We start from the raw sequence: 24,117 nt of genomic DNA on the forward strand, positions 1-24,117 counted from the left end.
ACCCCAAACAAAATTTTGCTGTTTGAAATATTGAGGGACCATGATACCTGGGAATTCAGGGGTTGGGGAACAATTCTAAAGGAATCTAAAGTCTTGGGAGGATCACAGGGGACACCTTTGAAATGATGGGGAGCGACCAGACTGAAACATTAGCCATGTCCTTGCTGTGTGCTGACAGCTTCCTGCTGAATTCTTAGGGCTGAACAAGGTAAAGGCCTGTAGTGTACAACCTGATGTCTCGGAGTTGCCACTGGGACACGGCGTGAGGGGTGGAGCTTGGCAGTGGTCCCACAGTGGGGCAGGCAGCCCAGGGAGCTTCTTTCAGTCCCCCCTTCCCCCCTCACTTCTTTTCCATGGTCACCCCTGAGGAACCACACAAGAGCTCAGGTTTCTTCCAGCAGGCTTCTGCTCTCAACTTGCTCCAAATTATTCTACTCTGGATTTGGTTGAGGTGGCAAGTCTAGACTGATTACACAGCGCCCCAGTGTCACAGGTGCCAGGAAGGGTAGCTCTTTAGAGAGCCAGGAATTCACACCCTTCCATGCTGTGCACATGTCTCGCTACACACACATGCTGGATTAATTTGAACAAATGGAAAAGAGTAAAGAGAATGACAAAAATGTATAGGTTTTGATTTATGGTGAAAGCTGAAAAGAATGTTTATGTTGGCTAAGTGGCAAAATGTACAGGGAAACGGGGCATGTCTTCGTTAGAGCCTGGAAGGTATGTGGACCCAAGAAGGGAATGGGGGAGAGCTGGTTTTAGTATGACCCAAGGGATCTAATTCAGGGATACTGTCCAAGATGGGCGAATCCAGGGTGAATTTTAAGCATGATTTTCAGGGCTGAAATAAGTTCCCTTTAGTGTCTTCAAAAACTATTGGCAGCCATATCCCAGGAGTGACTTAGAGTGGACAGTTTGATGGCTTTTGGGTATCACGACACCAGACAAAATGCCTTCCTGAGCATCACAGTGACGGTCCAGTGAGAGAGGAGTGTGGCTCTCTCCTCTTGGTTTCTCTTTGTGTAAAGTAGGTAGATAATTCCTAGATTCTGGAACAGAGCATGTGCAGGGCAGGCCCTGCAATGATAGCCTTAGGGTGCTACCCAGACCTTTCCACGGTCTTTCTCTGGTCCTGGAGAATGTCTCCTCCAAAGCCTGCATTGGATCGATGGTGCTGCTCTTGACAGTATACACTCACGGCATGGAGTGGCACTGATTTGCCAGGGTTTTTAGAGTAGAGCTGCGGGCACTTGTGACCTTTCTCATCCTTCGCAAGAAAGCAGGCTTAGTGAAGGTGTGACCAGCCCAAGGCTGTGGAGCCATGAAGGGGCAGTTCTAAAATCTGAACCCAAACCTTTTGCTTCCTCCTGTCTCTGCATCTTTTCAAACTACAGCTTGCCCCCTCCTTTCTGGTGTGCTCATTTCTCACCCTTCTTTTTACCCCCTCATTCTTCAAAGCCAGTCCACTCGGAATAAGGAGGCTGTCCTGGGCCTCATGGTCAAGACAGCTGCTTTTGAAACCCACAGCTTTATGTTGCATGAACCTGACACTGTTTGGCACAGTGTTAAAGCTGTCGTGGTTTATTTTGGGCCTCACTTTCTAATCCCGCCTCTGCCCTTAATCCTCCCCTCAGTGGAAGCTGAGTGGAAGCAGAGTAGAGGTTAGCCCAGACCACTCACTGGTCCCCCTGTATTAGAGGATGTTTACATCATTATTGGGTACCTCTTACTTTTGGTATAGAAATTGAAGTTTCATTTTGGCTTCTCAGGGCTTCTCTTTAAAGTCAGGGTAGATGCATTGATCAAGTTGTTTGGAGGCTGCTTAGGTCCATCCTCCAGTGACCTTGACTGTGGCCGTTACATTCAGCACCATGTCCTAGCTGGCATGCACAGAGCTGTCAAGGAGTCTCAGCTGGCTCAGGGCAAGTTCTGCTGCCCACTGACCTAGCTTTCAATCCTTGTTCCGCCTTTTACAGACAACATGGTTTTGGGTGAGTTAACCTCAGGCTTTCTTCCTCATCTGTGAACTTGGTATTGTAAGAGGGCCTTACTTCAGTTGAATGCAGCAAAACAATCCCCCCTCACATTCTGGCCTCCATTCTTACTGACTCTTAATCACTGTATTCTTTCTCTGTGCCCAGATTGACACTTTCGACCAAGTCTTGATGTTTATGTCTTATTTCTTCCCATAGCTTGGTCTTCTCTGCTCTCGCTCCATCTCCTTTACAACCACTCACACGGATGATAAATGTTCCATCTCATTTTTCTGTTTGGCCTAGGTACCTGCTCCAGGAATTCAAAATACTATAGTTCACAGCCTCACAGAATCACAGGATTGTACAGCAGAAGGGATTCCTCTAACCCAGGGAAACTCATGGGACTGGTTAGTGGCTGTGTTACCTGGTCTTCTTTATACCATGTGTTTTTTTTACCCTAATTTCATAATGCATACGTTCACAAGGTAGCATTCACCGTAAATTATGGTGGATCTCTCTAGGGATAGAGAGGTACTTCTATCTAAAAGCACAGTGGGGGTGGGGGTGTCGTTGGTCAGGGGTAGCTCTTCTGTCTAGTGCACTTGAAGCTCTGGGGTCATCTCCAGCAAACAAGACCAAATAAGCAATAAAAGCACCTTTCCCCGTGGCTTCCGCTCATGGCCGGGATCACAAGACTGATGTGTGTGGTGGAAAGTTATTTTCTGGCTGTGGCATTAGGAATTCCTGGCCGTTAAGTGGAGAATGTCTGCCTTGCTGTTGCACCTTTTTTTTTTATTGAGCCGGCACGTCTGTGGACAGCTTGCACAAGGTGCCCTCCTCCACACCAACCCCACTCTTCTGTTCTTTGTTAACCTGAACTTTAGCCCGTGGCTTCCTCCTTGACTGGGTCATCTTTTCATCACAAATAGAAACATCTGGAAAAGTCGGGGGTGGAAATGGTATAAGGTGCAGCCTGCAATCCTCACTAGACCCAACTGTGACTAAGATTTACCCTGTTTGCTTAGATTATAACTTGGAAAACACTTTAAAATATAAACATTGCGCTTTGGGTATAGCCTTTGTCGAGTTACAGCATTTCACCATTCAGCTAAAGTGACCTTTTCCTGGAAAACTAGTCGTCACGTGGGCAGGCTGGCCTCGCCCAGCAGCGTCTGTTACCCAGCGTATCCTCCTTTTTTTTAATCTCCAAAATTATTGTTGGTTTTTTTGTTTGCTTTTGGAGACAGAGCTCTGTGTTTGTTTTGTGTGCCGGAGCCTTGGCTGTCCCAGAACTTGCTTTACTCTAGACCAGGCTGGCTTCTTTGTAGATCAGACCAAGATCCTCCTGCTTCTGCCTCCTGAGTGCTGGGATCAAAGGTGTCGCCACCACCCCCTGCTCAAATTATTTTTATAATGAAGGTGTTTAAAAGAAAACAATCCAGCCTTGTGGTGGTGGTGGTGCATGCCTTTAATCCTAGCCCTCGGGAGGCAGAGGCAGGCGGATCTTTGTGAATTTGAGGCCAGCCTGGGCTACAGCGTGAGTTCCAGGACAGTCAGAGCTGTTACACAGAGAAACCCTGTCTTGAAATACAAATCAATCAATCAATCAATCAATCCAGGATCCATGTAAGAACTGCACATTCTGATTACTTCTCTGAGACGCTTTCCCCCCATTTTAATGGCGTTGGCCTTTGGAAGAGGTCTGGCAGGTGACTCTGAGTTCTCCTCATGGTGGATTCATCAGATTCTTTCTTCCTGGTGTCATTTAGCTTACTCCTCTCTTACCTGATTTCCAGCTTACTGGAAACGAGATCGGAAGGCTTGATTAGATTCCAGAGGAACATTCTTGGCAGGGATCTTTCCGGGGTGGTGCTGTGCACTCCAGGAGATGGCACACCACGTCCCCATTGTTAGTGCTGTGAAGTGTTCTGGCTGAGCTGGGGTGGCGACAGACGCGGCCTGCCTTAAGCTTCTGCTTCCTTGCAACTAACACTTGATACAGAGGGCAGTTTTTCTTTTAGGAACCATGGAAACACCCCTTCTTCCCAGTCAGTCTCCCACCCGTGGCTTTGTGGTGCCCACACTTCTTTCTTTCTTGTTTGTAAAATGGAATGTATTCTAGGTCCATTTCTGTTTGTTCTTCACAGAGAGAGTTGTGTTTGCTCTCACAAGGGTTCAGTGGAAAGCTCAGATGATCCATGACCCTCCTTGACCTGAAATCCACTGTGGGAAAACTCAGCTCTATGATGTCTTAGCGTGAGACCCAGGGTGTAGGCAGGAGACAGGAAGCGCTGGCCATGTGCTGGCATAGGAGTGCTGAGCGGTAGAGTGGGTACCTGCCCCTGCAGAGTGTTGGCCCCTGTATTGCTAGAGCAAGGAAGGGAGTTTGTTTTCAGTCAGTGACCAGAGTTCCAACTGAAGATGGCTGGTGTGAACTCTGCCCTCGATCTCACTCAGCTGTGTGTCTTTGCATTGGGCATTTCTGTGTGCTTGCCCTGGCCTTTGGAAACCTATTGTCCCTGGATTGAGAACTCCGGGGATCCCGACTCATTTTGGGGGTAGGTGGGAGTGGGGCTTCTCTAGAACTCCTGAGAGTCTGTGCGAAGGCTCCCAACTCGAAAGGCTCCTTTTTTGGCACTGGGGCCTCTTTGTGTGTCGGCATCTTAGGAATCTGGGGGAACCATATAAAGATCAGAAATGACTCTGGCCCGAGAGGCTCCCTCTGACATGGTAATTCCAGTTGGTTGAATCCTGGCCCACTCGGATGAGACCATATAAAGAGGCTGTTTCCTGAATTTCCCGCGCTCTGCCTCTCACAGGCTCCTTTTCGTAGCATGCTGGTATTTCAGGACTGCAGCCCTGGTCATGTGCTCTCAGCCCTTTACTCACAGTCGTCCCTGCCCTGGGTTTATTTTTGGAGACAGCACATTTCTGCTTCTCTTCAGGAGCTATGCAGGGTCCTGCCCCCTCCGCCCATCAGCGGCAGCCCCAGCAGGCTAGCTTATTTCCCACACTCGAGATGTGACTTGGTTTTCCAGAGAGCACGGAGGGATGCTGCCGGAGGGATGCTGTCACCAGGCCTTCTTTGTGTCCTTTGTGCTGTTACATAATTCAAGACTTCTCTTTACAAAAAGTGTGTGTGTGTGTGTGTGTGTGTGTGTGTGTGTGTGTGTTTGTGTGTGTGTGTGTTTGTGTGTGTGTGTGTGATGTCATCTGGCAGTCAGTCAGCCAAAGTTGGAAATGGCTTTTCTGACTGATGTCTTGGGGTCTTGCCTCTGGATCTCAGAAGCAGGGTCATTGAAAGAATAAGCCGGGACTTTTGAATTTGAGGGCCAGGCTTTTCTTCTGGTGCTGAAGGTCACTGGGGCTGTGCATTATTGACTCTCCAACATGGCAATAGCATCGTTGTCTCCTGCAGAGCGCCTGCAGGAACAGGGAGTGCTAGCCTCCCAGGTGCTCCTAGGTGCTCCTAGGTGCTCCTAGGTGCTCCTAGGTGCTCCCAGGCAAGTTCTGCAGTTGATGGGCTCCAGGGAAACAGTGTGGCGACTGTCTTAGCCGGCCTAAAGACTGAGTGTCTTCTTCCAAGGAGGGAACCACAGCAAACACTTTTCCCTTTAAATGAGTGGGCCATTATGGAGAGAACTCAGGCATGTAAGAGCTAAGAAAACAATGAATCACACATTCATGTCTCTTCTGGTCTTACCCAGACCTGATAGGTGGGATGGAGAGGGATCTGTGGACCCCGAGAGAGAGACATGACTGAAGCTGGAGCTCAGAGCATTGAGCTGGTTGGGGTCTTCAGGACTGCAGGACCCCTGCCTTGGAGCTGTGACCTCCGGGAAAGAAAGGCACACGGGTCCCAGAAGGAGCCATACTAGTGAGTTAGCCTCAGGGTATTCTGTGTTTTAGCTTGTCCTGGGAAGAGGGTCTTGGGACTCTTAGAGATGGAGTTTCTTGGGTCCCTAGATGTCACCAGAGTTTCTGGGAAGGGAACAAGGCATTCAGGGGGTGGACAATCCATGCCGAAGGAACCAGTTGGCCTTCTGAAACTGCATTATTCAAAGCTAATCATCTACTTCCATGTCAAGTAGACCGTCAGCACTTAATTTTAGAAGTGGTAGTGTAAGCAGGTGCCCCTGACGTCATTTGGCTTGTGTTGTCGATAGCCGGGGTGCATCCCCAGGATCTTCCCAGGATCCCTCACCATGACAGTGATGAAGCAGCAGCGTTTGCTCTTGGAGTATGTGCTATCCCTGGCACCAATCACATATCACTGTCACTAGCCTTGTTATCACATGCACACCCTTGCCTGCCTGCCTTCATTTTCCAGTGCTGGGAATCAAATTCAGTTAGGCAAGTGCTCTTCTGGTGAGACCATTTCCAGTTCCAGTGAGCTGCAGCCGAAGCCCTTCCCACGTGGTTCAAATCCAGAGCAAGGCTCACTTTCTCCAGAATGCTTCGCCTTCCTCTGCCTGCCCAGGTTTGGCACCATTCTCTTTGGCCTTTAGCTGGGTACCGAGGACTTTGAGCATGCTTGTTAGAGCATCTTTAAGATGCCCCAGGATGAAGTGGCTCCATGAGCCACCAGGGTGACAAGAAGGTGCAGAACTGATGGCGCTCCTCTGTGCCAGAGGGGTCCCACCTTAGCCTCAGCCTCACCTCCCTGGAGTACTCTGCCTCCTTGAACTCATGTCTGCCTCTGCCACCAGTGTGGCCTCCTGGGTTTAGCTTCAACCTGATGTCTGCTCATATGGATTTCACATGGACCTGAAGTTTACCTCCTGTTGGCCTCAGTGAACCAGGTGCATCCAAAGACAAGGATGGGATAGTTTTCTGTCTCTGCACCTGGGTAGTGTCCAGGGAGTGAGGGTGAACTCTGTGGAAGAGCCCTTGTAATTTAGAATAGTGGGTAATGAAGTCTCTTGACTCCAGCCAGGATATTTACGAGACCTTGACAGGACTCCCGGGCCTGGAGACCATTTCCAGTTCTTGATCTCAGGAATAAACCCCGAGTGTACACATTCCCCACCAGGAGATGGGCCTCTCCCTCTGATTGTGCAGATTCCCACCTGTCCCTCCTCGCCTCCTTTGGTACCAATTTGTCAACTCGACTGGGTTTAGAGCAACCACGGGAACCTAGCTCCAGGTGTGCCTTTGAGGGCATTTCAGAAAGGTTTACCTGAATAGAGAAGACGCACCCTGACTGTGGTTAGCACCGGTCATGGGTTGGCAAGGAAGAAGCAAGCTTCACTCCTTTGTAGCTGGAGAGCTTTTCTCCAGTTCCCACTAAGCCCCAGCAGTCCGGTAGCCCACTTATAAAATGAACACATAGACGCTTATATTATTTAAACTGCTTGGCCATTAGCTCAGGCCTGCCATTGTCTAGCTCTTACTCTCATATTCAACCCATTTGTATTAATCTCTACTTTGCCACATGGCTCGTGGCTTATCTATACCTTCCATCTCGATTGTCACCCCTGCCTTCCTCTTCTTCCAATCTTCCTCTTTTTTAGTCCCGTCTATACCTCCTCTCTCTGCATGATGACTGGATGCCATGTGGCAGCTGCCCACTCCCCTCCGCCCACTGCGTCCGCCCCGACACTGTGGCCCGCACCCTCAAACTACGAACTCAAAATACCCTCTTCCCTAAAAGTTTCTACCGTCCTCCACGCTGCCAGCTGAGCTGCTGATGAGAAACAGCCTTTCCGTCTCTTGCTGGCGAATTCTTCAGAGCAGTGAGAGGGCACGAGTGTGCCCCCTGTCTGCCTCAGCGCCTCCTGAGCCTTGCCAAGACCCCAGCGGGCAGGGCTCCTGTTGCCTACCCATCTGCCCAGAGGATTCCTCTGCACGCCCCCTCTCCCAGCTGCTCCAGTGCTTGAGGAAGATGGGGAGCGGCCTCCACAGTGGTGTATTACGGCAGCTCTGGGAGGCTCCTGCCATTTGTGAAGAGAGCCTTTCTTTGATTTTAGCGCCAGATGTCAAGCAGCTGGGCATGGGGGAATGACTGCTCCAGGGCGCTTCCTCATTCTTGTGTCTGGGAACCTGAGAACAGCGGCTGTCACCCAGAGGAGGGAGGCTCTTCACTCACCCCCAGGGGCCATGGCTTCCTGGGGCTTGGTTAGAGGTGACACTAGCGATAGTGGTGACAGTGATTGTCGGAGTGTCTTGGCGTGCCGGACGCGGTTCTACACGCTCAGCCATCCACCCTGCCAGCAGTTCGGTCCCTCTCCATCTTTAGGGATGACTCAGAGGCTACATTTCAGAAGTGTGTTTCGCTTCCGCTCCTCTTCCACGCTGCCTAATATTCCACCATCCTCTCCCAGGCCCGTCTCTGCCCCTGCTGTCACTGTAACCCACAGAGTAGGGAAGAGCGGTACAGGGGAGTCCGTTTCCTCCCTGTCTAGTTCTGGACTCCTGGCATCTGATAGCATTAGAAAATCTCCCAAACAGACCGGATGCTTCCCATATTTTAACATCGTAGGGTTTTTTGTTTGTTTGTTTGTTTGTTTTGTTTTTTTCGTTTTTTTGAGACAGGGTTTCTCTGTGTAGCTGTGGAGCCTGTCCTGGAACTCTCTTTGTAGACCAGGCTGGCCTCGAACTCACAGAGATCCACCTGCCTCTGCCTCCTGAGTGCTGGGATTAAAGGTGTGCACCTTTATGCCCAGCAACATCATAGGTTGTATTGAGTTCATTCTGTCTTTCCCGATACCTGAAGCAGAGAAATGGTTGGAGACCACACACCCAGGTGTCAGCTGCTCCAGCCTCAGGGTGTGAATTAGACTGAGGCTAGGGTCAGCTACAGCAGTGGTTCTCAACTGTCCTGATGCTGCACCCTGTAAAACAGTGTGTTCCTCATGTTGTGGTGACCCCTGACCACAAAATAACTGTCATGTTGCTACTGGTAGGAATCTTAATGTAAATATCTAATATGTGGGGTATCTGGTATGTGACCCCCTGTGAAAAGGGTTGTTCAACCCCCAAAGGGGTTGCGACCCACAGGTTGAGAACCATTGAGCTGATGTCTAAGAGTGTGTTCACTCTGCCCATTGGGCATGCAAGCAAAGATCACACTGCCTGTTTTTCTCAGAACACTGCGTAGCCCCCCTCTACCCATTTCCGGTAAGCAGAGGAACAGAGAGAGAATTCTGTACCAGGGCTTAAAAGCAACCACACTGTTCAGTAGTAACAGAAGAAATATTAGCAGGAAGGAGTCAGGTGAGGACGCAGCTAACTGCCACACATGCCCCTGCCCCAGGGGACGGCTCCTGCTCAGCCCCAGCATTACTGGATATTCCAGTTTGTCAAGACAGCTGGAAACTAACTTTTAATGTGGAAATCTTCCAATTCTTAGATGGTATCATAAATTGAAAACAAACAAAAGAAATTGTGTGGCCAAACAAAACATAACAACCAATTAATGACCATACTGCATTGTCACAGGCTAGCTAGGCCCAGCCTCGGGTAGAGAGATGTACACTGTTTTTCCCAGGGGACAGGGAGAGGGGTGTAGACTAATTGGTTTATTTTTATATTTTAATTTTGGAGAGATTTATGTGTGTGCAGGTGTGAGCCTGTGTGGGTGTGAACCTGTGCACATGAATGAAGGCCAGAAGAGGGCGCCAGGTGTCCTCCTCCATCACTCTCCACTGTTTCTTTTGAAGCAGGGTCTCTCTTTGAGCCTGAAGCTTGAGTTTTCTTGGCTGGGCTGGAGGCCAGCCAACCTCAGTGATCCTTGCATCTCCACTGTCTGAGAGATGGGGCTAGAAGTGTGTACAAGATGCCCTGATTGTTATGTGGGTGCTGGGATTTGAACTCTGGTCTTTATTATTAGAACAGCAAGCACTCTTAAACACTGGGCCATTTTTCCAGTCTCCTCCCCCCTTCCCTTTTTTGTGAGTCTCTCTATGTAGCCCAGGCTAGCCTTGAACTCATGACTCAGCCTCCCAAATGCTGACATAAACATGCACCACCTTGCCTGGCCATAAATCAGTTTAAAACATCTCAAGGGGGCCTCAGTGTGGGTCAGTTAAGTTCAAAATTTGTCCCTCAGCATACTACTGCCTTACGTATGGCAAGGGACAAGACAAGGTCCTTTGGTTCTGCACATCACTTTGGTGTTTTGTAGTCTTGGGTCACCCTACCTCCAGTTGGTCTTTGGAAATACCCTGCTCAGTGCTGTCTGAAGGAGCCCACCCGCCTCTGCCGCTCAATCCTGGATTCCCGGGACAGAAAATCCAGCTGAGTGCTGGCGGTGGTTTGTTTCATTGTGTAATTCAAGCTAGCCTCAAACTTGGAATCCTCCTGCTTCAGCCTCTGGAGTGCTAGGATTAGGGGAATGCATCATCATCATCCCTGGCTCTAATGAGTTCTGTCTGGGTCCAGGACACTGGGATTCACCAGCTGTGTCTAAGGGAAAATGGAGCCTGGAATGCATGGCTGCTCCCTCCCGCCCACAGATGGGCTGGGTGGGTGGACTGAGAGGCAAGGAAGGCTGTGTAGTCCCTTAGTACATCGTTGGGCCTCCCCCTCCCCCTCCAGGGACAGACGGTAGATATTTTCCACTCTACTTCTGTATTTAAGATGCTTTTAAGTACGATCGACATGTAGGGCCTCTGGCTCTGTTGCTGGACTCTATGTAGAAAGCCGAGTTTGGGTTTTTGTTGTTGTTGTTTTTGTTTGTTTGTTTTTTGTTTTTGTTTGTTTGTTTTTGTTTTTTCGAGACAGGGTTTCTCTGTGTAGCTTTGTGCCTTTTCTGGAACTCGATTTGGAGACCAGGCTGGCCTTGAACTCACAGAGATCCGCCTGCCTCTGCCTCCCAAGTGCTGGGATTAAAGGCCTGCGCACTCACCGCCTGTCCCCCATTCTTTTTTTTTTTTTTTTTTTGGTGTTGTTGTTGTTGTTTTGTTTTTCTAAAGTGTCCCCTACATTTTCCAAGCGCTCAGTGGGTGTAGGTATTTTATTCCAGGGCTGGGATCCTTTTCAGTAATTTCTAGGAGGCTCTGGCTCATACCACAGAAAGGTCTTGTATGTAAATGGGACACTCTTTTGCCAGCCTGGGGTACTGCTACACTGGTAGGAAAGAAAATCTATCACCATGTTAAAAAAAAAAAAATTAACTACAGGCTGGGCGTGGTGGTGCACACCTTTAATCCCAGCACTCCTGCAAATCTCTGTGAGTTGAGGCCAGACTGGTCTGGTCTACAGAGGGAGTTCCAGGACAGCCAGGGCTACACAGAGGAACCTTGTCTTGAAAAAGACAAACAAATCCAAAACAAAACGGTAACAACAAAACATCGAAAGCATAAAGGCGTGCAGGCCTATGGACAGGGTGTTTCCTTCAAATGGTCCTATCAGGCTTCAGAAAGGAGGTCACAGTGACGGGTCAGCAAACCACATCCTTCCCCTCACCTTTGGCCCGCTGCCTGGGTTTAGAGTTTCTGTTGTGTTTTTGGAAGTCAGCTTTACCCGTTTGCCTTTGTATCCAAACTGTTTGTTTCTCCACAGGATCAGAACTCAGTAGTCACACCAGAGACAGTGTGGCTCATAAAAGGAATACTTATCTCCTAGTCCTCTGCAGAAGCTTGCTGACCCCTGTTGTCGGCCATGTATCAGAATCCCTCTCCAGACTGAGAGCCACAGTTAGAAGTTTGTGAAGTTCTTGGAAAAAGAAAACTGAGATTTCAAAAAAACATTCCTGGAAGAATGCTGGGTTAAAGTAGGACACAACTCCGGGTGGTTTCATCCGCCTCAGGTGCTTTAGAGGCTTGCTGTTGGGTGATGTGTTTAGTTAGGGCATGCTGGGCAAGAATTTGTGCAGCAGGGTGTCTGACTGTGCCCATTCTAGGAGAGTGCTTCCTGGCCAAATAGCTTGAAGAAAGTAGAACCCGCCAGTATCGTGTTTATGTCTGCTAAGCAAACCTTACTCTTAAATCTTCATTTAATTACTTTTATTCTGATAAAAGTAATATAAATAGGCCATTAAGTCAGAAAATTCATAGCAGCACAGGGCTAGAAAATTTAAGTTACCCTTGATTGGGTGTCCCTATCATGTGCATGGAGCTAGTGATTGGGAGTCCCTATCATGTGCATGGAGCTAATGATTCGGAGTCCCTATCATGTGCATGGAGCTAATGATTGGGAGTCCCTATCATGTGCATGGAGCTAATGAACTAAGTAGTTCGTATTCATGGTCTTTTTGCAAAATCAAATCCTTTTTCCTACTGTTTTAATTATTTTTTATTTAATTAATGTATATCAACTTTGATATTTTTATAACAGTTTTGCATTATTTGTGTATCATTTTATATATATTCTTTCATTTTATTTAGTTCCTTATTGCTGTCCATTTTGGTTGTTGCCAAGTGTTGGTTACACAGAAATGACATGCGTTCTTTGTGTTTATGTCCTTGGGATAGGTTTCTGGGTTTAGAATTGCTATCTTAGGGCTTGGCGGTTAAGAGCACTGGCTTCTCTTCCGGAAGACCTGGGTTCCATCCCTCTTGCACCCACATGGTGGCTCATAATCATCTGTTAACTCCAGTTCCAGGGGATCTGATGCCCTCTTCTGGTTGGAATAGGCATTGCACACATGTGATGCATAGACATACATGCAGGCATCCCACACACATAAAGAAATCCTTAAAGAAAAAGGAAGAATTTCTGTCGTAACAGTCATGAGCAGGCTAGAGCGATGGCTCAGTAGGTAAAGCGTCAGATCCTCAGAACCCACAGAAGAAGCTGGGCAATGGTAGTATGGTCCTGTAACCACAGCAGGGAAAGACAGGTAGAGCTTGCAGCTCATTGCTCAGCCAACCTAGCCCGATCAGTGAGACCCAGGTTCAGTGAGGAGTCTTCTCTCTGAAGAAGTCGAGGTGGAGAACAATTGAGGAATGACACCCGGAGCCAATCTTGGGCCTCCATACACATGATCACATCCTCTCGCCCCCTCCATACACATGATCACATCTCCTTCCCCCTCCATACACATGATCACATCCCCTCCCCCCTCCATACACATGAATCCCCTCCCCTCCATACACATGATCACATCCCCTCCCCCCTCCATACACATGATCACATCCCCTCCCCCCTCCATACACATGATCACATCCCCTCCCCCCTCCATACACATGATCACATCCCCTCCCCCCTCCATACACATGATCACATCCCCTCCCCCCTCCATACACATGATCACATCCCCTCCCCCTCCATACACATGATCACATCCCCTCCCCCCTCCATACACATGATCACATCCCCTCCCCCCTCCATACACATGATCACATCCCCTGCCACCCCTCCATACACATGATCACATCCCCTCCCCCCTCCATACACATGATCACATCCCCTGCCACCCCCTCCATACACATGATCACATCCCCTCCCTCCATACACATGATCACATCCCCTGCTACCCCCTCCATACACATGATCACATCCCCTGCTACCCCCTCCATACACATGATCACATCCCCTCCCCCCCATACACATGATCACATCCCCTCCCCTCCATACACATGATCACATCCCCTGCTACCCCCTCCATACACATGATCACATCCCTCCCCCCTCCATACACATGATCACATCCCCTCCCCCCTCCATACACATGATCACATCCCCTCCCCCCTCCATACACATGATCACATCCCCTCCCCCTCCATACACATGATCACATCCCCTCCCCCCTCCATACACATGATCACATCCCCTCCCCCCTCAATATACATGATCACATCCCCTGCCCCGACATACATGCACATATCACACTCTATACTACATGCGTGTGCGCGCGCGCACACACACACACACACACACACACACACACACACACAGAATGCAGCTCATTGGTAGAGTTTGTACTTGCATGAATGAGGCTCCATCATCACAGGGGCCAGAGGGAAATCTGGAATTGGTGGGTTCTAGGCTTTTTTATCTGAGGGGGTCAGGGGAAAAGACACCCACACACTCTCTTGATGGTTTCTTTCAGACCTTTTCTTTATTCTGCTTTTGTATTCTCTATTCTTTATTTTCCTGATGATTTTCTTCTCTCATTCTTGATGTTTTCCGTCTAATTCCTTCTAACGGCCTCATTCTTGATGTTTTCCTTCTAACTCTCATTTTAACTCTATCCTTATTATTTTTTTCTTATAGCTTGTATACCCCAGCAAAATCTTTCAGGCAATATAAAAATCACAGTGTGGTTACATTGTGTTGTTCAGGTGAATGATTACAATGAATACAAAACAAACAGTAAAAACAGCATGTTTCCCATATCTCTTACATGATTAAACATTTTATGTATTACAGGTAAAAAACAAATTATCCCAAGAACCCACATATATTCATATCCAAGCAACTTGTTACAGATTAACCATGTAGGCAAGCAGGATATTCTTCTCAGTCAGGTCTTTCACTGGCAGACTACAGTTTTGCAGTTACAGAGAAAGGGCCATTCACTTTATTACTTACCTTGAAAGGTAATCTTATCAGGAATCTTAAAGGAATCACAAACCTAAACTTTTATATATGAAAAAGAATCAGTCAGCTCTACTTTAAACCTTTAGGGTGCATATCCACTCATCAGCAGTTTCTTATATCAGGAGATTGAGGGCAAAAATGGGTATAAGGAATTAGTCATCACCTTTAGTCGGCAATAAATCCTGGCAGGAAAGGTGCATCAGCTGGTGATAGTTGTTCTGCTTTGTTCTTGCTCCCTGACCTTAAAGAGTTCCTCACTCAACCATGTGCCTTTCTAAAACTTTAGATTGTCTTCTCGGGTTTTTCACCTCAAAAGTATTTGACCAAAACATCCTAGTCTAACTTTCAGTTATTTTCAAAGCTTTGTTTCAGCTTGTGATGCACCCTGAAACCTGTGAACACATCTCCCAACATTAAGATTAGAAGATTTAAACTAGCTTGGCTACTGGGACTCAGTTGTTTTTCTTAATCATTAATTTGAGCTACAATCTATACAGCTCCTTAGGTGAAACTCACAGGCTCTAGCTGTGTAACATTTGCTTATATTTATTTTCATTTATCAAAACTCTGTATAAACTAACATTATTATTATTAGTTAGACAGTACAGCTTAGGAAGAAATCATCTCCCTAATGATCCACAGGTAAAAATGCCCAGTAGAACAGGATGTATCCAGGAGATAATCATACTACATTACAGGCATGGGGATCTCCCCCACACCCATGCACACCATGTCAGATACCAGAGAAAAATGGCAGCAGCAAACAAGTGAAGGCACAGCAGAAGCAAAAGACATTTGGGGGGGTCTGTGGACTCGGGGGCCTTGCCTGTCGAGACTCACCCATCAGGGAGTTGCCTCCTGGTGGGCTGACACCTTGAACTTCAGTTGCCACCTGCTGCTCCTCTGACATGGCCACCAGCATGGGTTTATTCTCTAGGCCTGGAAAAAAAAAAGTCTTGAGTATTTTAAGTCTTCAGTGGGCATCTGCCAGCTGTCCATCAGGAACAGTGTGCCGATTTCCACACCCACCAAGAGGGATGATGGTATGGTTTTCATAGTAAGTTAGAGTGTATTTTCATATTTTTGTTGGGGAAGTGCTTCTGTGGGCTAACTTGGTTTAGGTGACCTGGACCTGGTGCTCTGTGGTGTTGGGAGGCACGAGCTGAGTGAATGACAGTCATCCTTCTCTCTCATAGGCTCCCCCACCGAAACCACCTCGCAGACAGGGAGGCTGGGCAGATGACTCCATGAAGGTGTCAAAGTGAGTACACAACTCCCTGGGATAAGTTCGGGTGGATAGGGTGGTATGGAGATGGGACCACATACCTGTATCGAGTCATTTTTGTAACCTTACAGAGGCAAGTCACACACCATTTAAGTGTGCACTGTTGTAGTTCTTCGTATAGGCACGGTTTTGTGCCTGTCACCCAGTCCATTTTAGGACATTTTCCTCCCATCCCACCAAACAAGCCCTGTACCTCTTAGCAGCCCCTTTCCACATCACCCCGACTTCCCACCTGGGGGCAGCAGTCCGTTTCTGTCTCTGAGTGTTCTGAGGTCTGTGTCAGTGGGTCCCTGGTTTATTCCATCCTTTATGACCCTGTTCCTGCTTGGCCGACCGTTTTCAAAGTCCAGCCCTGCTCTGTTTTTCATCTCTTCATGCTGGAATTGCCTGTTAGTTGCTGTGAATGAACCCTGCAGCATGTCTGCACTGGACAGAGATCATTCATTCATGAAGAGCAGGACAGGTGTCCCATCACTGCCTCGTTGGTATCTCATGTTTATCATAAGCAGGTGCTGGGAGCTGGTGGGAACATTGGTCCATAATAATTCAGTATTGTCCTATCATCCTCTCCTCTTCTTTGGAGACCCTAGAAGGAACAACTAGTATCACAGGCCCGCGGCGTCCCTTTTAAGTTGTGTGGGGCTGTGGATGCTGGGTCCGTCTTCACCCAGCTGGATAAGGTTGGACAAGGTGTTCAGGATCCTTGAGCCTCTGGATGGACGCATCAGTGCTTCTGACTGGGTGGTGGTGCAGGGGCTGAAGCAATGAGACCTGTTCTGAGAGCCACCTCCACTCACATCCCCACCCCCACCCCAGCCCTAGGTTAGAGGCCTTGTGGTTCCATGTTGAGAGATTACAAAGCACAGTCATGGAGAGCCACAGGTTCTGGAACCAGAATACCTAGTTTCAGATCCTAACTGTGCTACGTATTACACCACAGAGACCTTGAGCAGGTGATTAAGCTCTCTGGCTTCTGTTTCCTCATCCCTGCCCTGGGGTAAAATAGCTCTCACTTGAGTGCAGTGATGTGAGGATGGGTCCACAGAAGAGGAAGAAACGTTTAGGAGGCACTAGGTAGATGATGGTGGCGGCTGCCATAGTGATTATTGGATTTCTTGTCTTCATCCCTTCACGGATAGCTTTGACCATATTTTCCCTACAGGTGTTCTGGCAGATGGTGATGTTTATGCCTCTCCTAGAACGGTCTGTTAGGGAGTACTTCTAGGTCTAGACAATGAAGGGTTGTTGTGAATATCAACGCCCTTAAACTCAGTTAGCATTAGACACCTTAGCATAGGCACATCAGGCTTCCAAAGCTTTACTCCAAGGAGATTATATGGGATTTGCTTTGTTGGGTTTTGTTTGTTTGTTTATTTGAGGCAGGATCTCACTATGTAACTCTGGCTGGCCTGGAACTTGCTATGTAGACCAGGCTAGTCTTGAACTCACAGATCACCACTTGCCTCTGCCTCCCATGTGCTGGTATTAAAGACATGCACCACCATGTTGGGCTTGTTTGTTTTATTTTTTTAATTTTTTAAAAAGATTTATTTATTTCTTCATTCCTTTATTTATTTATTATGTATACAGTGTTCTGCCTGCATGCTAGAAGAGGGCACCAGATCTCATGACAGATGGTTGTGAGCCGCCATGTGGTTGCTGGGAATTGAACTCAGGACCTCTGGAAGAACAGCAAGTGCTCTTAACCGCTGAGCCATCTCTCCAGCCCCCTGTTTGTTTTATTTTTGAGACAGAGTACCATGTGGCTCAGACTGGCTTCTAGCCTAATATGTAGCTAAGGATGGCCTTGAACTTTTCTGATCTTCCTGCTGCCACTTCCAGAGTGCTGGGATTACAGGTGTGCACCACCATACCTAGCTTACACAGTGGTGGGAATCAAACTCAGGGCTTTGTACACTCCTAGACAAAAGTACTCCAACTGAGCTACGTCCCCAGTGTGACGAGCATTTTTAAGTCTAGACAGAGATGGAAGTCTTGGGCCATCTAGGATGGTGTCCATGTCTCTGAGGTTTTCAGATGGCTTCTCTTGAGTCAGGGAGAACAGTCCCCTACTTCTTCCTACCACTCTCAAAAGAGTCCAATTTGCACACTGATGCTCACGTGGCCGTTGGTCATCTGTGATTTTGCCCATAGGAGTCAACTTAAGGCTGTGGGTGTCTAATTCAGACACACCTGGGTGTGAAAGACCCCCGGAGAGGTCTCCCCTCAGGAGAGACCCCTGGCTCAAGGAGCACGCAGCGACCACGGATCAGATGCAACAGCACGAGGTTTATTTAAACACAGGTACCTGGGGCAACCAAGTCTCTCAGAAAACTTGCGCGCCTCTGGGTTGGTAAGATGGGTTTTTATAGCAAGAAGCGTGGGAAAGCATTAGTCAAAGGGTTCTGATTGGATAATTTAAACAAGGCGCGAATGGTTACAAAGCTCTGATTGGACAATTCAAGTGAGGCGCGAATAGTCAAAGGGTGGTTCTAATTGGACAAAGCTCTGTCAAAGTGAGGCACGAATAGTCAAAGGGTTCTAATTGGACAAAGCTCTGATTGGACAATTCAAAGTGAGGCGCGAATATATGAGCATAAATCAAATGGGGCGTGAACTCAGGCTCAGGGCGGTTTGTGGGTTTTTCCCTTGGTAACCAGATATGTGTGTTGACTCAACCCCTATCTAGAATTCCAGCTGCTCTGGCCCTCCCGCACTGACGCCAGGCAGTCTGCCCCTGACATCCTGCTTATCTATCGGCTATCTGGGCTGCGGTGGGGCCATTCTATTTCCTGGAACTGTCTTTTGTTCCCTTATAAGCCTTGCAAACATAGCATTACTATAGGGGTGCCGGGGGGTCTTTCAGGTGTGGATTCTGGTTGTAGCACTTCAGTGTACACGTAGGGATTTCACTTAGCCCTGTAAAATAGCAGAGCCATTCAGGGCACAGAGCTGTGCTGAGGTACAGGAAAAGCACTCAGCTCAATGGAGTGCTCAGCCAGGTGCCACAGCTTATGTTAGCATGTGCAAGGCTCCAATTTGATCCCCAGTGCCTCAAGAAACAAACGGACGAAAAATTTAACAGTGCTGCTTAAAAATATCTTAGTTCTGGGATTATAAAATAGAAGGGTGTCACTTGGGCAGTGCTGGGCTTCTGCTGTGAGCCTCTGGTTTTCATCAGTTCTGGGGTGGGCAGCTTCCAGGCTGAACAGGTTTGGTTGCAGTTGGGTAGTTTGACTCACTGTGGAAGCCAGTTAACCTAGGCTAGTCTGACACAAAGGATGCTGCTGGACATGTTTCTAGCCTTTGCCTTCAGTCCCATTTTACAGATGAAGTAAGTGGAGTCAGGGTGGCTGTAAGTTGACGGGGAAGTGCTCTGTCTGTTCAGAGTTCCCTGCTAAAGGTGGGATTACAAGTCAGTTTTGTTTTTAATTTCTTGAGTTAAATTGTCAATGTAAAGTAGACCAAAACTACATTCACTGCGCCAGTGGAATGGCCACTTGCTAAGGTTGTTTAAGACACGTACAAAGATGTATATTGTCTTGAAGATGTTCAGTCTTGAAGAGTAGACATCTCCCGTAATTAGGGTCTCTTTGAGCAGCTGTCTTCAGAGTAACACTATTAAAGAGATTTTCTTGGCCTGGGGATGTAGCTCAGTGGAAGAGAGTTTGCCTTGTGTGTAAAGGGCTCTAGGTTCTCTCCCAGCATTAGAACAGAATCAAAAGCCAGCAGCCAGACATGTTCTTCCCAATCCTTTGTCCCCCTTCCTCCCATGACCCTTTCCCTCCGTCTCCCTTGTCCTCTGTGTTTTTCTTTGAACCATTCCAAAGTAAGTTGTAGATGTGACGACATTTATCCCTAAATACTAAAGCCCGTATCACAGAATCTTGATCACTGGGTTGCTGCATAGTTACTTAATAGTATCGGATATATATAGTTTAAATGTTCCTATTTGTCCTTCGATGGTTTCTAGCTCTGGAATCCAATCAGAATCCACACATTACCCTAGCTAGTTCTATCCTTCCTCCCTCCCCTCCCTCCTCTCCCTCCTCTCTCTCTTGACCGGGTCTTCGTAACCTAGCCTCAAACCCATGTCCATCCCCCTGCCTCAGCTTCTCAAGTTCTGCAATTAGAGGTCTATGCCACCAGGCCCAGCGTCTTTCACTTTCTTGCCCTATAACAGCTCCCACTGTGGAGTACATGGACGGTCAGAGGCATCCAGGCCAGCTGTCTCACAGCTCTGTCTTTAGATTTGTCCAATTTGTCGTGACTGGATTCAGGTTGAACGTTTGAGGCGCGATCGGGTGATACTGTGCACCTCCTCCCACATCTCATGAGAAGGCACAGGACTGAGCACACACAGCCTTGTGTTAGTGCTATCGAGTGTGGCCACTCGGCTTTGGGGGGACCTTGAGAGCGTCCCCTCGGAAAGCTGTTTTTCTTTAGGAGTGACTAGTGATCATCTTTGATTGTCTTAGGGCACTGCGCACCAGAGTCTGTTCTCCACAGCAGCTTTAGTGTCTCCCTAGTGAGCACCACAGTGCAGGGTGTGATCCTGTCCTGGGAGAACTAGATTCTAAGTGAGGGCATCAGGGCAGCTCTAGTCAAAAAGTCAGGAATTGCCCAGGAGCACAGGTGAGTGACAGGCAGATGGCATGGGCGGTGCTAGCCATGTGACGTCAGAAGGAAGTGGCTCTAAGGTCAAGAGCCACCTTGCAGAGTAGGTGGGGGTCAAGCTGGTTGGAGTCTGACAGAGACAGTGAGAATGTTTTGGTTTAAGATTTGGCGTTGGGACGGTGACAGCCTCCTCCTTAGGCTAGTTATATCAGAGAAGTTGCACCGGGAAATAAATAGCATGCTTACTTTAAATGCTTCTGCGATGACAGGCGCTGCGTGGCGCCTCCTACGTGACACAGTTTGGCCACTGTAAGGAATTACCAGATCCCTGGAGCTCAGACAGTGCACATTTCCACTAGATGTCTAAAGTCAGATGGCAGCGTGACGGTTCTTGGTGAGGGGCTCTTTCTGGGTAGGTCAGTTTCTCTTCCTCTCTCCCATCATGAGAACTCCATCCTTGTGACCCCAGCCCAGCCCAGCCACCACCTGCAAACACCATCACCTTAAGGAATAGGGTTTCAACGTAAGAATTTGGGGATGGGGTGCAAACAGACCCTAGCGTGGCAAACTCCGTCAGGTAGGTTCCGTTCAGTGAAGTAGGGTAAATGACAGTTTCAGGCAGCTGCATGTCTCCTGCGGAAAAAAGAGGGCTGTTTATGGCTCCCACTAATGAGCTCGCAGCCAACACACGAGATCCCATGATATCTTTGTTCGGTGTGTGAAAGAAACACTGCCAATACAGAGCAGAGCGTCTGTGGGCCTTGGCCCTGGGAGGCACCATGTCTTAGAACTCAGGCTCACTCTGAGGTACAGGGCAGGACTGACTTGAGGAATGGCGTGGGACCTGAAATTACTACACACACACACACACACACACACACACACACACACACACACACACACACACACCACTTCTCCTGGCCTGAAAGCAGTAAGTGTGCAAAGCCACCCTCCTGGAGTCAGCTGCCTGGAGTTGTTGGCAAGACAACACTGGAAGAGCTGGTGGGTCACCGGCATGGCCATGGTGAGTAGAGCTGAGTGCAGGGGAACCAGACTGGGAAGGAGAAGGCCTTCTGACTAAGTTTGTCTCAAAGTGTCTGTTTGGGGGTTTGTCCCTGCATTGATCTGCAAGGGAATGAGGCAAGTAATGGCCCCTCGGGGACTTTCAGGACTTAGCTCTCAATGTCAGCCGTCACTTTCAATCGCCCTCTCCCTCCCAGCCATTAATTTTGGCCCAGGATCATGGGGACTTGTCCATCTATCACTCCTAATTGACACTAAATGATCTGTCAGTTTATTGATGAACGGCAGGAGTGGAATTGTCACAATATATTTTACTTTCCAACAACTCCTCCTGACAATTTTACCTTGTCCATCTCGCTCTGCTCACATAAATCTCCATTGGCCGCTCATTCCTCCTCACGGGCTGTTCTGGTGCGGGCCACCTCCACACCATCTGCACGTGTCAAGGACATCAAGATGGCGGGGGAACTGCCGTGTGCTGGTCCCGAGGTTGCCCCTTCCCTCCTCCTCCTCCTCCTCCTTCTCCTCTTCTTTTCTTTCTCTCTCTCTCTCTTCTTAATGGCATAGATGTTCCAAGAATACTAAAGGGCTCCTGTCCTCTCCCTGTATGTCATTGCCACATTGGAGTCTCTACCTTCCTGTTAGCAGCGAGTAGTTAATTCTTATTAGGTTACAGAAGTGTGAAAGGCAAAGACCCTGCAGGCTGGAGGGCTCGGCCGGCCGTCTGCAAGCTGCAGACACAGGCTCTGTCCTCTTAACCCAGCCATGTTACAGCCTGCCCAGCCCCAGCGCAGCCCTGCTCATTAGGAGATGTCATGGGTGTATGTTTGCCAGGGGCCCCCCTCTGTGTGCTGTGTGTGTGGCTCAGGGGATGCCAGCCCGCTATGATCTTCTGCCCTTGGGCCAGCGCCAGGCCTAGTGGCTGCCAAGCCATGAGGCTGGTTGTGCCTGTGAGAAATCTGATCCATCCACCCCAGCTTGCCACTCCTGCTTTGTGTAAATGCTCCGTGGTTTGGAAGATGGGAAACTGTTGGGTTAGACATGGGTGCCGATCAACAGTTCATCTGACAAAGATGCACGTGAGAGCATGAAAATCCCGTGGCAGGAAGAGCAGCCTGACAGTGTTGTTGAATCCCCTCCCTCCTGCTGGAGATCATTTTTGTTAATTGATAAGGACTGTTTTTCCTTTATTAACCACCATGCTCTTTTATGCCTATCAAAATTAATAACAATTCCATAATGTTATCTGATCTCCGGATCATATTCAGTTATTTTCATTGTAGTGAAGATGTCTTGGTAGAGTTGGGCTGTGAGAAGGACAAACCAAGGTCCACACTTGGTTTAGTTGTTATGGCTGTACCTTCTCCTTTATGCCCCCACCCCCACCCCCGGGCCCTTTGCTTTTCTTTGTCGGTGGAGAGCAGAAGGTAGGAAACTCAGCCTGCAGAGTGTCCTGTATTCTGGATTTGGACCATTTCTTTCTGAATTGTTTCTCTATCTCCCCGTGGTCCTGTTCCAAGGGAGAGTAAGAGCTAGGCCTAGCTGGTGGTTCAGGCTATGGTGCTGTTGTGGTTGGAGTGCTTTGTTTCAAGGCTAACATTGGGGGACCCGGGTATGGGGAGGCCTGGGTGTGAGGGGGCCCAGGTGTGAGGGGGCCTGGGTATATGGAGGCCTGGGTGTGAGGGGGCCCCCGATGTTGAGGTGTGGGGGGAGCCGGGTATGGGGAAGCCTGTGTGTGAGGGGGCTTAGGGGTAAGGGGCCTGGGTATATGGAGGCCTGGGTGTGAGGGGGCCCCCGATGTTGAGGTGTGGAGGGACCCGGGTATGCAGAGGCCTGGGTGAGGGGGCCCAGGGGTGAGGGAGCCTGGGTATATGTAGGCCTGGGTGTGAGGGGACCCCAGTGTTGAGGTGTGGGGACCCGGTGTGGGGAGGCCTGGGTGTGGGCAGTTAGGAAGGCCAGCCATTAGGAGAGCACTGGTATCCACTTACTCTGCTTTAAGCAGTCTGTGGTCATTAGGGTTAGTCATGGTGGCCCTCCACCCTCCCATCCCGTCAGACTCTTAATGGCTGCAGCATCCATTGGTGAGAGTTGCTTAAGGAAATATTTCCATTAAAGTTCATCATATGGCGACTTTTTGAATTTTTCACTCCTTACTGAAAATTCTTCTGTAAAGAACTCCTCCTTGATGATTTGATTGCATTACTATCCTGCCTCCCTGTCATTAATCTTTTTTATAATTTATTTAAATTTATTTTATGTGCATTGGTGTGAAGGTGTCAGATCCTCTGGAATTGGAGTTACAGAGAGTTGTGAGCTGCCATGTGGGTGCTGGGAATTGAATCCGGGTCCTCTGGAAGAGCAGCCAGTGCTCTTAACCTCTGAGACAACTCTCCAGCTCCATTAATCTTTGTTTTGTAAAAATTTAAACCTATGGAAAGGTTGTGGAAATTTCCAATGAACACCCACATCTCTTCACCTGAAGGACTGCTGTGAATGTGTGTACCTGTGAATGTATGTACCTGTGAATGTATGTACCTGTGAATGTATGTACCTGTGAATGTATGTACCTGTGAATGTGTGTACCTTAACCTGGTGAATGTGTTGTTACCATCACGAGTGAATTTCGTTGAACTAACTTCCACAGGTAGGTACACACTATCCTCACGTGGAAAGGTGTGAGCAACCTACCATCTCCCCGTAGTGAATGAGGTAGGTGTGGACATGTGA

The 24,117-nt window shown here is 48.5% G+C and overlaps 1 protein-coding gene across 1 annotated transcript in view; it reads left to right on the forward strand.

The window, feature by feature from the left end:
* Positions 1-24,117, forward strand: part of Ift43 (intraflagellar transport 43) — a 66,249-nt gene that overhangs the window by 19,693 nt on the left and 22,439 nt on the right. The window contains exon 3 of the mRNA XM_036205640.1: positions 15,662-15,726. Coding sequence (XP_036061533.1) covers positions 15,662-15,726 — 65 coding nt within the window. The remainder of the gene's footprint in view (positions 1-15,661; positions 15,727-24,117) is intronic.

The sequence above is a fragment of the Onychomys torridus genome, chromosome 14, assembly GCF_903995425.1.
Source record: "Onychomys torridus chromosome 14, mOncTor1.1, whole genome shotgun sequence".
Lineage (NCBI taxonomy): Eukaryota > Metazoa > Chordata > Mammalia > Rodentia > Cricetidae > Onychomys > Onychomys torridus.